Source organism: Symphalangus syndactylus, chromosome 13 (genome assembly GCF_028878055.3).
Source record: "Symphalangus syndactylus isolate Jambi chromosome 13, NHGRI_mSymSyn1-v2.1_pri, whole genome shotgun sequence".
Taxonomy (NCBI): domain Eukaryota; kingdom Metazoa; phylum Chordata; class Mammalia; order Primates; family Hylobatidae; genus Symphalangus; species Symphalangus syndactylus.
Window position 1 is genome coordinate 59594235 of NC_072435.2, and position 12961 is coordinate 59607195.

General features: G+C 52.0%; 1 protein-coding gene across 2 annotated transcripts; it reads right to left on the minus strand.

Moving 5' to 3' along the window:
• Positions 1-6994: 6994 nt before the first annotated feature.
• SYNE4 (spectrin repeat containing nuclear envelope family member 4) lies at positions 6995-12778 on the minus strand. Of its 2 annotated transcripts, XM_055239707.2 has the most exons (8): positions 12519-12778; positions 12182-12332; positions 10778-10921; positions 10400-10594; positions 10073-10321; positions 8989-9093; positions 7289-7347; positions 6995-7196 (listed from the first exon to the last, which is right to left on the minus strand). In XM_055239707.2, exons 1-8 carry the CDS (start codon positions 12644-12646, stop codon positions 7022-7024), a joined length of 1206 nt encoding a protein of 401 aa, XP_055095682.1. In that variant the 5' UTR covers positions 12647-12778; the 3' UTR covers positions 6995-7021. The 2 variants fall into 2 exon arrangements, with proteins under 2 accessions (XP_055095682.1, XP_055095683.1); XM_055239708.2 differs by lacking the exons at positions 10400-10594; positions 10778-10921.
• Positions 12779-12961: the final 183 nt, after the last annotated feature.

Below are 12961 nucleotides of genomic sequence, written 5' to 3' on the forward strand. Positions count from 1 at the left end.
CTTCCCTGTTGGTGGTCTTAAAGCTTTTATATATTTGAGGATTTTTGAAACACCCCGGCCCTCCCCACCACACACACACGCACATGGACACCCGGAAGGGACCATCCCGGAGCTGATAGGTGTGGGGATCTGACTCCTTCCGGAGCCCTGTAGACTGGCACATTGATTGAAGCGGCATAGTTTTCTCTCCTGGGCAGATCTGTGGAGGGGGCTTATCCTGGCTTAACCCCCAAAGATACCCCAGTTGGCTCCCTAATGGAGGGCAAGTGATTTAACATTTTTGTGTGGTAGAGGAAATGGTGGAGCTGAGAACTGGCTCAGAGCCCCTGAGGCAGTAGTGAGGGTCTCAGACTTGGAAATTTCTCAAACCTGGCTGAAGGGTCCAGCCTCAGATACAATGAACGACAAGGCCCTGGGGCAGGAGAGGGGAGATGAACCCCATAGATCACAGTTATACTCCCTCCTGTGTCCCCATATGGGCCTGCCCTAGACATTCTGGAGGGATGCATTTTGCATCGTTGAGCTGTATTTGCACCCATGTTAGTTAAATAAGTGGAAATGAGTTCTTGTGGATGTAGCTGTGGGGAGGAGGACCACAGGTAAGGAGCATAGACCTCAGACCAAAGGGAGGATGGACAGAAGAGAAACAGTCACTGCCCTAATCCCGGTGGGGGAGCCACATGCCCAAATGGTTATAAAGTGGAATTGCAGTTTGAAGAATTAATTGCCAGGATAGGCTTCTAGGCAAGAAGACCAAGGCTGGGCGCAGTGGCTCACGCCTGTAATCCCAGCACTTTTGGAGGCCAAGATGGGTGGATCATGAGGTCAAGAGTTCCAGACCAGCCTGGCCAATATGGTGAAACCCCGTCCCTACTAAACATACAAAAATTAGCCAGGCATGGTGGCAGGCACCTGTAATCCCAGCTACTCAGGAGGCTAAGGCAGGAGAATCGCTTGAACCCTGGAGGCAGAGGTTGCAATGAGCCAAGATCACGCCATTGCACTCCAGCCTGGGCGACAGAGCGCTGAGACTACGTCTCAAAAAAAAAAAAAAAAAAAAACAGTGTGGGGAAAGGCCTGGAGGGGGCAAAGGGAAGAAATGCAGGGTCTCAGCTGGGGCTGGAGTGCCCCAGGCACAAGGCTGTGGGTTTACTTGATTGTGGCTTCTACTTCAGCTTTGTCTCAGGTTTGACCTCACCATGGGACTTCAGCCACCTCATTCATCTCTCTCAGCCTCAATTTCTTCCATCAGGGTGATCATGTTAGTTTCCTGGCTCCATCTCAAAAGCCAAAGACCAATAGGGTCCTACCCATCCAGCGCCCCCATTACATCTTCAGCTGCATCTCCTGCCACCCCCTCACTCCTGGCTCCATGATCTTGAGCCCTGACAAGCCCCAGGATTGGAGCTCCTGGCAGGGCTGCAGGCAGGGATCGAGTTTCCAGTGGGGCCGGGCATCCTGGGTCAGGAGGGAAGACACATGAATCTGGGTGTTACAGATGAGTGAGATTTTCCCGGTAGAGAGGATGGAGGAATGCCTGATTTGAGGGAGGAGCTGTGCAGGTGAGCAGTAGCTAAGAGCACGGACCCAGGAATGGGAAGGCAGGGTTTGAATCCCAGCTCCCATGCTTACTGATTATGTGATCACAGACGAGTGATTTAACTTCTTTTTTTTTTGACAGGGTCTCTGTCACCCAGGCTGGAATATAGTGGCACAGCTCACTGCAGCCTCGACTTCCCAGGCTCAGGTGATCCTCCCACTTCAGCCTTCTGAGTAGCTGGGACTACAGGTGTGCACCACCACACCCAGTAGTATTTTTATTGTTTATTTTATTTATTTATTTATTTATTTATTTTTGAGACGGTTTCACTCTTGTTGCCCAGGCTGGAGTGCAATGGCGCGATCTCAGCTCACCACAACCTCCGCTTCCCAGGTTCAAGCCATTCTCCTGCCTCAGCCTCCCGATTACCTGGGATTACAGGCATACGCCACCATGCCTGGCTAATTTTTGTATTTTTAGTTAAGATGGGGTTTCACCATGTTGACCAGGCTGGTCTTGAACTCCTGACCTCAGGTGATCTGCCCACCTCGGCTTCCCAGAGTGCTGGGATTACAAGTGTCAGCCAACGCGCCTGGCCTATTCTTTATTTTTTGGAGACAGGGTCTCACTATGTTGCCCAGGCTAGTCTCAAACTCTTGAGCTGAAGCGGTCCTCCCACCTCAGCCTCCCAAAGTGCAGAGATCACAGTCATGAGCCACCATGCCCAGCCTGATTGGACCTTTTTTTCCTCAATGCCCTTATCAGTGAAATGGGCTTAATAAGAGCCTCCCTGATGTGGCCATTATGATGGTATAGTGAATTAAATACCTGTTGTGAGGCCAGGCGCGGTGGCTCACGCCTGTAATCCCAGCACTTTGGGAGGCTGAGGTGGGCAGATCACCTGAGGTCAGGAGTTCGAGACCAGCCTGACCAACATGGAGAAACCCTGTCTCTACTAAAAAATACAAAATTAGCCAGGCATAGTGGCACATGCCTGTAAGCCCAGCTACTCAGGGGGCTGAGGCAGGAGAATCGCTTGAACCCGGGAGGCAGAGGTTGCGGTGAGCCAAGATCATGCCATTGTACTCCAGTCTGGGCAATGAGAGTGAGACTCCATCTCAAAAAAAAAAAAAAAAACACCCTGTTGTGACAGCAGATGATGAGGCCTGACCCCCACCTATGGCCTTCCTGCCCTCTTGGGTTCACTTGGAGCTGTAGAAGCAGGTTCTCAGGAGGCTGCAGCCTCCTCCCCTGAGCCCCTGATTGTCTGTTGCTCTGCCTGAGGGCTTCCTGGGAGTCCTGGAAGGTGGGTTAATGTCCTCAGAGGCAACCCTCAGCCTGTTGGGGGCAGCAGTCACTGGATGAGCGCCCTGGCCCACCTCTCATCTGGTGGGACAACATGTGTTCTGCAGGGTTCCTCAGGGGCACCCCATGGGATGGAGCCCCAGTTGCCCACAGTGGTGTCCACTCCGTGAGCACCTTTTTTGGCTTTTCCCCTGCCCTGTCTCACTCTTCCCCACTCCCGCTTCCTGGGATCACATCCCAGGTAAATCATCACCCGAGTCCTTGGCTCCAAGAATGCTTATGTGTCAAGCATGGAACAGTGCCCAGTTCTCTGCTGATCTTCTGTGTGCATCTGCTGCTCTGTTTTTTGTTCGTTTTTTGAGAGAGTCTCACTCTGTTGCCCAGGCTGGAGTGCAGTGGCGCAATCTTGGCTCAATGCAACCTCTGCCTCCCAGGTTCAAGCACTCCTCCTGCCTCAGCCGCTGCCCCCCCAACCCCGCCTACCTCGAGTAGCTGGGATTATAGGCACCCACCACCATACCTGGCTATTTTTGTTTTGTTTTGTATTTTTATTAGATATGGGGTTTCACCATGTTGGCCAGGCTGGTCTCGAACTCTTGAAGTGATCTGCCCACCCTGGCCTCCCAGAGTGCTGGAATTATATGTGTGAAGCACTGGGCCTGGGCTGCTCTTCTGTTTTTTACTCTGCTAAGGCACAGGGTCAATGTTTCTCAATCCTTGACCCATCTGTTAAACGAGAAATCCCCTGATCTAAGAAAATGGCTATAAAAGACATACAGGGATTAGAGTAATTTAGACTACAGATTGAGTTAAAAATAGAACTGAGTTGTTAAATTTTCGGATTTTGATAACTGCTATAATTGTGTGAGAGAATGGCCTTGTTCTTAAGGCATACACGCTGAAGAATGTAGGAGTAAAAAGGCCTTGTGTCTGCAACTTACTCTCAAATGGTTCCAAAACATATGGACTGATATAAATATATTAGCAAGGGTATGGATGGTACATCACATGAAGCAAAGTGTTAACCACTTTGAATCTGGGTAAGGGCATATGGGAGTTTGTTCTAGTTTTAAAAAGTTTCCCAACACTTGGGGAGGCTGAGGTGGGCCGATCACTTAAGCCCAGGAGTTTGAGACCAGCCTGGGCAACATAGGGCTTGAGCTGCCATGCTCGGCCTAAATTTTAAAATTGAAGTATTTTAAATGTAAATATAATATGAAAGTATTTTAAATGTAAAATATTTTTTGTTACACGAGTTCATTGTTTTAGTAGGACTGTATTACATTTTATCTGTTAAAAATTTGGCATCTGAATTAAGATGTGCTATAAGTGTGAAATACACACTAGATTTCAAAGACTTAGTAAGAAAAACAGATAGTAAAAGATCTCATTATTTTTATATTGACTACATATTGAAGTGATAATATTTTAGACATGTCAGGTTAAATAGAATATAAGTTAAATTATTAAAATTAATCCATTTTTACTGTTTTAATGTGACTGCTAGAAAATTTGTAACTACATTTGCAGCTCACATTCTATTCTTTTTTTTTTTTTTTTTTTTTTGAGACCGTCTCATTCTGTCACCCAAGCTGGAGTGCAGTGTCGTGATCTTGGCTCACTGCAACCTCCACCTCCCGGGTTCAAGTGATCCTCCTGCCTCAGCCTCCCAAGTAGCTGGGATTACAGGCACCTGCCACCATGCCCGGCTAATTTTTGTATCTTTATTAGAGACGGAGTTTTATCATGTTGACCAGGCTGGTCTTGAACTCCTGACCTCAAGTGATCCGCCTGCCTTGGCCTCCCAAAGTGCCGGGATTACAGGCGTGAGCCACCACACTGCCCAGCCTCACATTCGATTTCCACTGGACAGCACTATTCTAGGAGTTCCCATGGCCTGTTTCCTCACTACAGTCTGCTCTCATGGCAAAATTTTAACACAGTAGCTCCATTCTACTGACTCCCTGATGCCTTCTTCAACCACATTGTTTGAGTTGTGCCCCCTTCCTCTTGCTCACTTGATTTTTCTCCTCAGCACTTACCACCCTGTGACCCACTACATATTTCACTTATTTCTTTTAGTTATTGTCAATTTCCCTAAGTAGAATGTCAGCTCCAGAGGCACCAGAGGCACCGTCTTGTTCACTGTCCTGTCTCTGCTCCTTGACCGGGACCTGACACATAGCAGACAGTCAATATTTGTTAAATGAACGAATGACACAGATATGCTCCATTACCGGGCCTGTTGGGTCAATATTGCCAAGACTGCTCCCCCTATTTGCTGGTGATCTCAGGAGGACCATGCCTCCTCTTTGGTTGATGCCAGAGTCTCAGCCTGGCCTTTGAAACAGGACAAATCCGGTTTGCATCCTGACTTTTCCCTGAACCTGGAGTCTCTCCCAGAATCTGCAGCTTCCCCCACCCCATCAGTGTCTGTTCCCCTCTTCTAGTAGCAACAACTTAATACTCTTTGGAGACCCACCCTTCTGCCATTTTCAGTCCACATGGTTTAGGTGGGGCTGACCACAGCCCCCAGCAAAGGTGGAGCATGTGACGGAAGCCAGAGGAGCCAACCTTGGGACTTTGGTTGGAACTACAAAGGAACAGTGACTCTACTATTGGCTGCTAAATTGGTGGGGTGTGTGTGTCACAGTGGAGGGAGGCTTAGCATGACTGACTCCATTTTGCCTCAACACCCTGCAGTAACATCCTTTAGGTTAAAAGCTTCTGCTTAGTTTTGTGTGTAGATCAGCTAATTACAGGAGGAATTTAGTTTATAGCTCAATTTTAGAAAAAATAACAGTCCCTTTCCCAAAACTAACCACCCCACCAAGGGATCAGAAAACTGTACACACAAATAACAATGTTATACTAGAGATTTACAAGAATATTGTGACCTGACCTGTATCATCAAAGAAGTTTTCTTCTGGACTCTTGCTGGCGTCCAGATGTCTGCAGTCGTTGGTCACCTAACCTCAACCCCCTTCCCTTAGCATAAAAAGAAACCTAAAATTTATACTAACTTGAGATGGTTCCTTTTTTTTTTTTTTGAGATGGAGTCTCGCTCTGTCACCCAGGCTGGAGTGCAGTGGCGCAATCTTGGCTCACTGCAAGCTCCGCCTCCCAGGTTCACGCCATTCTCCTGCCTCAGCCTCCCAAGTAGCTGGGACTACAGGCGCCTGCCACCACGCCCGGCTAATTTTTTGTATTTTTTGTAGAGACAGGGTTTCACTGTGTTAGCCAGGATGGTCTCGATCTCCTGACCTCGTGATCCGCCCGCCTCGGCCTCCTAAAGTGCTGGGATTACAAGCGTGAGTCACCGCGCCCGGCCGAGATGGTTCTTTAGGACATTAGTCTGCCATCTTCTTGGTTTGCTGTCTCTCCAAATGAAGTTGTTTGCTTCTTTTTTTTTTTTTTTTGAGACGGAGTCTTGCTCTGTCCCCCAGGCTGGAGTGCAGTGACACAATCTCGGCTTACTGCACCCTCCATCTCCCAGATTCAAAGGATTTGTAAAAATACAAACATTAGCCGGGTGTGGTGGCGCATCCTGTAGTACCAGCTACTTGGGAGGCTGAGGCCAGAGAATCGCTTGAACCCAGGAGACAGAGGTTGCAGTGAGCCGAGATCACGCCACTGCACTCAAGCCTGGGCAACAGAGCGAGACCCTGTCTCAAAAAAAAAAAAAAAAACTAGCCTGGCATGGTGGCACACGCCTATAATCCCAGCTACTCAGGAGTCTAAGGCAGGAGAATTGCTTGAATCCTGGAGGCGGAGTTTGCAGTGAGCTGAGATTGTGCCATTGCACTCCAGCCTAGGCAAGAGTGAGACTCTATCTCAAAAAAAAAAAAGCCACAACTTCTTTGTCGCTAGGGTACAACCAGCAATGGGATGACACCCCAGGTGCCCAGTGCAGCAACCAGTAACTCACCCAGTATTGGCTTTCTCCCTTCCTGAGCTCACGCCCTGGCTCCCCTGCCATGCCTGAATAAGAACTGGTGCTTGACTCTGTGTCAGAGTCTGGGGCAGCCCCACCCAAGATGGGCTGATGCAGTTCTGTGTTCTGTTCTCAAGGCAAAAGGGTCCATCCAGACATATCCAGGCCACATCCTAGATTCCGGGTATGAAGGCACCTAGTATCCTCACACATCCTTTGACAGTGACCATTTATTATACACATCAGACTGGGGGAAGACCATTGACATAGCTGAGCACCAGGTAGGGTGTCCTGGGTATTCGGGCGTTAGAGCAACAGGGGCCTCCTGACACTGGCAGGAGAAACATGGCACCCACCAGGAGGAGGAAGAGGATAAGGAGGAAGGTCAGGGGCCGCCTGGATGCAGGATCGGGGGCCCTGTGAAGGGAAATGCAGTGTTAAACATACAGGTGGGCTGCCACTAGGAGCTCTGTCCCCCACACCCTAGTCCCATCTCTCAGGCATCTCACCCTGGATTCACCTCCAGCCTCACATCCTGGAGATGAGGAGATGCTTGCCTCTTCTTGTCCTAAGGAGGGAGAGCAGCCAGCAGCAGAATGGATAGAAATGACACTTTATTTATTTATTTTGAGATGGAGTCTCACTCTTGTCACCCACGCTGGACTGCAATGGCTCAATCTCAGCTCACTGCAACCTCCACCTCCCGGGTTCAAGCGATTGTCCTGCCTCAGCCTCCCGAGTAGCTGGGACTACAGGTGCCACCACGCCCGGCTCATTTTTGTATTTTTAGTACAGATGGGGTTTCACTATGTTGGCCAGGCTGGTCCCAAACTCCTGACCTCAAGTGATCCACCTGCCTCGGCCTCCCAAAGTGCTGGGATTACAGGAGTGAGCCACCATGCCTGGCCGACACATTATTTTTTAAGACAGGGTCTCGCTTAGTCACCCAGGCTGGAGTGCGGTTTCACAATCACGACTCATGGCAGCCCCAACCTCCTGGGCTCAGGTGATCCTCTTACCTCAGCCTCCCTAATAGCTGGGACCACAGGCACATACCACTGCAACCATTTACTTTTGTTTAATCATTTGTAGAGATGGGGGGAGGGGGCCGGTCTCACTATGTTGCTCAGGCTGGTCTTGAACTCCTGGCCCTTAAGCAATCCTCCTGCCTTGACCTCCCAAAGTGTTGGGATCACAGGCGTGAACCATGGTGCCCAGCCAGAAGTGACACTTTGTGTCGCCTTTACCCTACTACTGTAGGCCTACAAAGCTGGTCTTATTTCTTCTCCTTTCCTGGCACCTCCTCATCCCCAGGACCCCACACAGACTTGGAATATCTCCAAGTGTAGTGGATGTCTAGTTGTGTCTGTCCTTTATCCAATACAATCCCCCTTTTTCTGATAACAGTGCCTTAATTGGAGGCGGGTGGCTGTTATGCCTTCCACTCCCAGAACTTCAGGTTCAAGTGAAGCTGACACCCACCTCCCCAACTTCCATGATTGGTGTGACCCAAACCTGGCCAATCCGAGCACTCTGGTTTATTCAAGGTGCAGCCCATGACACCAGCCGGTAAGTGGGAGTCAGCCCTGGGACTTTGGCAGCTGTCAGTAGGGTCGGAGGCACGCTCCCTCCCCTGGGGTGGGTAAACCAGTGGGAGTGACCGTGTAGCCACTGGCGCACCCATTTTGCTAAGAAGGAAGCCACCTTGGGGACTTAGAGCCCAAGAAAAGGAGGGACTGAGCCCTGATGTTCTTTCTTTTTTTTTTTTGAGACAGGGTCTCACTATGTCGCCCAGACTGGAGTGCAGTGGTGCGATCTCGGCTCACCGCAACCTCCGCCTCCTGGGCTCAAGCGATTCTCCTCCCGAGTAGCTGGGATTACAGGCATGTGCCACCACGCCCGGCTAATTTTTGTAGTTTTAGTAGAGACAGGGTTTCACCGTGTTGGCCAGGCTGGTCTCAAACTCCTGACCTCAGGTGATCCACCCACCTCAGCCTCCCAAAGTGCTGGGATTACAGGCGTGAGCCACCGCTCCTGTCCTGGCCCTGGTGTTATTTCAGGCTCTGAATTCAACAGTGCCTGGACCTTTCCCTTACTTTTTTTTTTTTTCTTTAATAGCATTCCCTTTTTTGTGCCTTTTGATTTCTTGGGTTTCTGTCACTTGCCATCAAGATTCCTGAGTGCTACACCTGGTTGAGAACTGGCTCACCTGAGGCTTCCGGAGCAGGGAGTGTCTTTGGTGACCTGCTAAGTGTTTCTGGTGGCTGAGGCCAGACTCCAGCATGTCCTGTTGGGAGTGAGAGGTGTGTGCGTCCTGGAGAACCAGCAACAAAGAGAGACGTGGTTGCAGGAGGGCCAGGATGGGGTGTCATAGAGATGAGATTCTGGGGGAACAGAGAGATCTCACGGGACAGACAAGGGCAGAGCCAAAGAAACCAAGAGAGGAGAGACATTATTTATTCATTCATTCAATAAATGTGTAATGAGTTTCTATTACAAGCCAGGAACTGTTCTAGGAGCTGAGGACACAGTGGGGATGGAAATAGGCAAATTCCTGGCCTCCATGGGGCTTATATTTGACAGGAGAGAGACCATAAATTAATAAGTAAATGAGGCCTGGTACAGTGGCTCACGCCTGTAATCCCAGCACTTTGGGAGGCCGAGGCAGGCGGATCACCTGAGGTCAGGAGTTCGAGACTAGCCTGGCCAACGTGATGAAACCCCATCTCTACTAAAAATACAAAAATTAGCCGGGAATGGTGGTACACACCTGTAATCCCAGCTACTTGGGAGGCCGAGGTAGGAGAATCTCTTGAACCTGGGAGGCAGAGTTTGCAGTGAGCCAAGATTGCACCACTACACTCCAGCCTGGGCGACAGAGTGAGACTCCGTCTCAAAAAATAAATAAAAATTTTAAAAAATAAGTAAATTTACAAGGTCAAGCTGTGGTGAGTGCTGTTTGGAAATAAAGTAAGAAGACAGGAGTGCTCACGTTTGGAGGTCAGGACAGGCCTCTCTGAAGAGGCGGCACTTCAGGAGAGACTGGGACAGTCAGGAGGTGAGCAGGGCATCATCTGGGGGCCTCAGGATAGGAGTGAATTTGAGATGGGGCTTGAGGATGTAGACAGAGACAGACAGGAGAGAGAGAAGCAGTGAGATAGAAGGAGACACCAAGAGATAGAGGGGGAGACAGAGCCACTGACACCTCCTTGGAAGGGCAGGATCTTGCTAGAAGGTACACAGATGTCCCCAGGGTGCCTGACAGAAGGTCCCTCGAGGGGGTCTGCTCTCACCTCAAGGCCTTGTCCCCTGCCCTGGGGGCCCCTGTGGCCACACAGCTCACAGGGCACTCCTAGTGTCTGGGCTGTCTTTTGTCCCAAGGGCCCAAGGCCCCCAATGTCCCCTGCTGGATCCCACTCCAACTCTGCGGAAGTGGGGAGGCTACTGGGTGCCCAGGGCCCCCAGACCCCACCAGGTCCTGGCCAGTCCGAGTCTCCCTCGACCTCCAAGTCCTGGTCCAGCGTGTTGGCCTCCTCAAACACCTGGGTGAAAGGACAGAGGTCATGGAGGCTATGAGGTTGGGGCCTGGGTTGGGTGGGGGGTATCAGGATGGGCCCTACCAAGCTGTAGCTGACCAGCTGGGCCTGCAGCTGCCAGAGCCGCCGGAAGATGGAGTCTCGGTAAGCTCCCAGGGCCTGTAGGATCTGCTCCAGGGCTGCCCAGGCCCTGGGCGCACTCCGCTGTGCCAGCCCCTCACCAAACGCTAGCAGCGCCTCCACGCGCTCAGCTGCCCCTCGTAGGTCCGCCTGGAGGGCCTGGGGACACATGGTTGGACATCACCCCACACAGACACCAGGGACCCAAAACCTGGAGTTACCCCCTCCCCCATTTCCTATTCAAAGGCCTGGAACATGCACTCAACCCATTTCCCATCCCAGAAAGCTGGCACCCACTGCTGGGGCCCTGCCCACCCCCACATCCTGGCCTCTCCTGCCTACCTGCAGCTGCACCATCCCACTCTGGGCCAACGCCCAGCGCCCCAGGCCTTGCTCCAGGTCCTGCAGCCGGCGGCCCAGCCCCAGCAGGCACAGGTGCTGGCTGTTCTGCTCAGCCTCTAGTACCTCCAGGCCAGAGATGGGGTGCTGGGGAACACAGGAGCCAGGTCAGGGCCAGTGGGCCAATCAAGATATCACCCCTGCTCCCATCCCCACCCCTCTTCTGTAAGCTTCTGGAAACTTCTCTGCGGCACAGTCCATCTCCGGGTCTGTCTGCACCAGGGTCGCTCCCACTGGGGGGCCTTCCCAGTGGAGCCAGGCCTGAGGACAGATATCTAGATAAAGGTCTCCAGGTTTTCAAAGCTCCCGGAAACTTGGATGTGTGAGGCCCGGGGGGTCTGGACAGGGAGCGGGGCTGGGTACCCCCCAAGAAGAATGAGGCTACGCCAGGAGCAATGATGAAATGCTTCTCAGCCAGGCGCAGTGGTTCACACCTGTAATCCCAGCACTTTGGGAGGCCGAGGCCCGAGGATTGCTTGAGCCCAGGAGTTCAAGACCAGCCTGGGCAACATGGTGAGACATCGTCTCTATTTTTTTTTTTTTTTAAATAAAAAAGAAATATGGCTGGATACGGTGGCTCACGCCTGTAATCCCAGCACTTTGGGAGGCTGAGGCGGGTGGGTCACCTGAGGTCTGGAGTTCAAGACTAGCCTGGCCAGCCGGGCGCGGTGGCTCACGCTTGTAATCCCAGCACTTTGGGAGGCCGAGGCGGGCGGATCACGAGGTCAGGAGATCGAGACCACAGTGAAACCCCGTCTCTACTAAAAATACAAAAAATTAGCCGGGCGTGGTGGCGGGCACCTGTAGTCCCAGCTACTGGGAGAGGCTGAGGCAGGAGAATGGCGTGAACCCGGGAGGCGGAGCTTGCAGTGAGCCGAGATTGCGCCACTGCACTCCAGCCTGGGTGACAGAGCGAGACTCCATCTCAAAAAAAAAAAAAAAAAAAAAAAAAAAGACTAGCCTGGCCAACAAGTTGAAAACCCATCTCTACTAAAAATACAAAAGATTAGCCAGGTATGGTGGCATGTGCCTGTAATCCCAGCTACTCAGGTGGCTGAGGCAGGAGAATCACTGGGACCTGGGAGGTGGAGGTTGCAGTGAGCAGAGATCTCACCACTGCATTCCAGCCTAGGCGACAGAGAGACTCCATCTCAAAAAAAAATAAAAAAAAAGAAATACATCTCCCCGGTTGGTCAGATATTGAAACACTTTTCCAGAGGGTCCCTCCCCCTACAGACACCCAACACCTTTCCAGAATCATCACCTGGTCCTCAGTGTGGAGGTCAGACTCCAGGGGACAGAGAGGAGGTGGGGCTGGCACAAGGGGTCTGAGTCACCTCAGCTCACCTCACAGTGTTTGCCCCCAGCTGGGTCCTCGCAGGAAGAGGGTGTTGGCCGTCTTGGGGGGTGAGTGGCAGGCTCATTGCCCCTTGGCCCACCCTGGAAGTGCTCAGGAGGGCTCAAGGAGTCCTGTCCCAGGGTCTGGGCCTGCTCTGGGCTAGGAGGCAGGGGGCGGTGACTGGGTGAGTCTCGACACCTCACTTTTCAGCCTACCCTCACCCCAACCCCGGTGGCCTCTCCTATGTCCCCAGGCGATCACAGCCATGGCACCTCCTACCCTCACATGGCCCCTGCCACCACGCCTACCCTTTTGGGAACAAGCTTCCAAAGCCCCGGCCCCCACCTCGTGCTCTCCTCTCGGGATGCGGGGCAGACGGTGCATCCAACAATGTCCAGCTCCCTAGGTGCTCCCGGGGGGTGGTTGAGGGGCTCTGAGCCAAGTCTAGGGCCCAGAGGCAGGGACAGGGCCATGGCTGGGTGCCTGGGGACACAAAGTCAGGTGAGGGCAGCCAGTAAGACCTCTTCCCTAGACAAGGGTGTCCCAGAGCTCCTCCGCTGGAGTCACCCGGGCCTGAGGCTGCAGGAGAGGCCCAGGACAGGTCTGGCTCCGCCCCTTCCAAGAGGAACCCGGACCCAGCCATTTGATGCCCAGCTCAGGTGACAGAAGAACCACTTAACTCCTTCCTCCCTAGCAGGCCAGTAGCTAAATCTCGCAGCATCACTCCACGCCATCCAAGAGGGTTCCAGATAGAACCCCTCCCCCACCTCCTCAAGAGCCCTGGATTC

Bases quoted from the DNA above. Each gene is read 5' to 3' on its own strand.
- SYNE4 (XM_055239707.2), bottom strand. From the start codon at position 12,646: ATGGCCCTGTCCCTGCCTCTGGGCCCTAGACTTGGCTCAGAGCCCCTC. The intron at 10,922-12,181 runs GTGAGCTGAGGT...TGTGTTCCCCAG, and splicing joins CTGGGGGCAAACACTGTGAG to CACCCCATCTCTGGCCTGGA. The intron at 7,197-7,288 runs GTGAGATGCCTG...TTCCCTTCACAG, and splicing joins AGGCTGGAGGTGAATCCAGG to GGCCCCCGATCCTGCATCCA.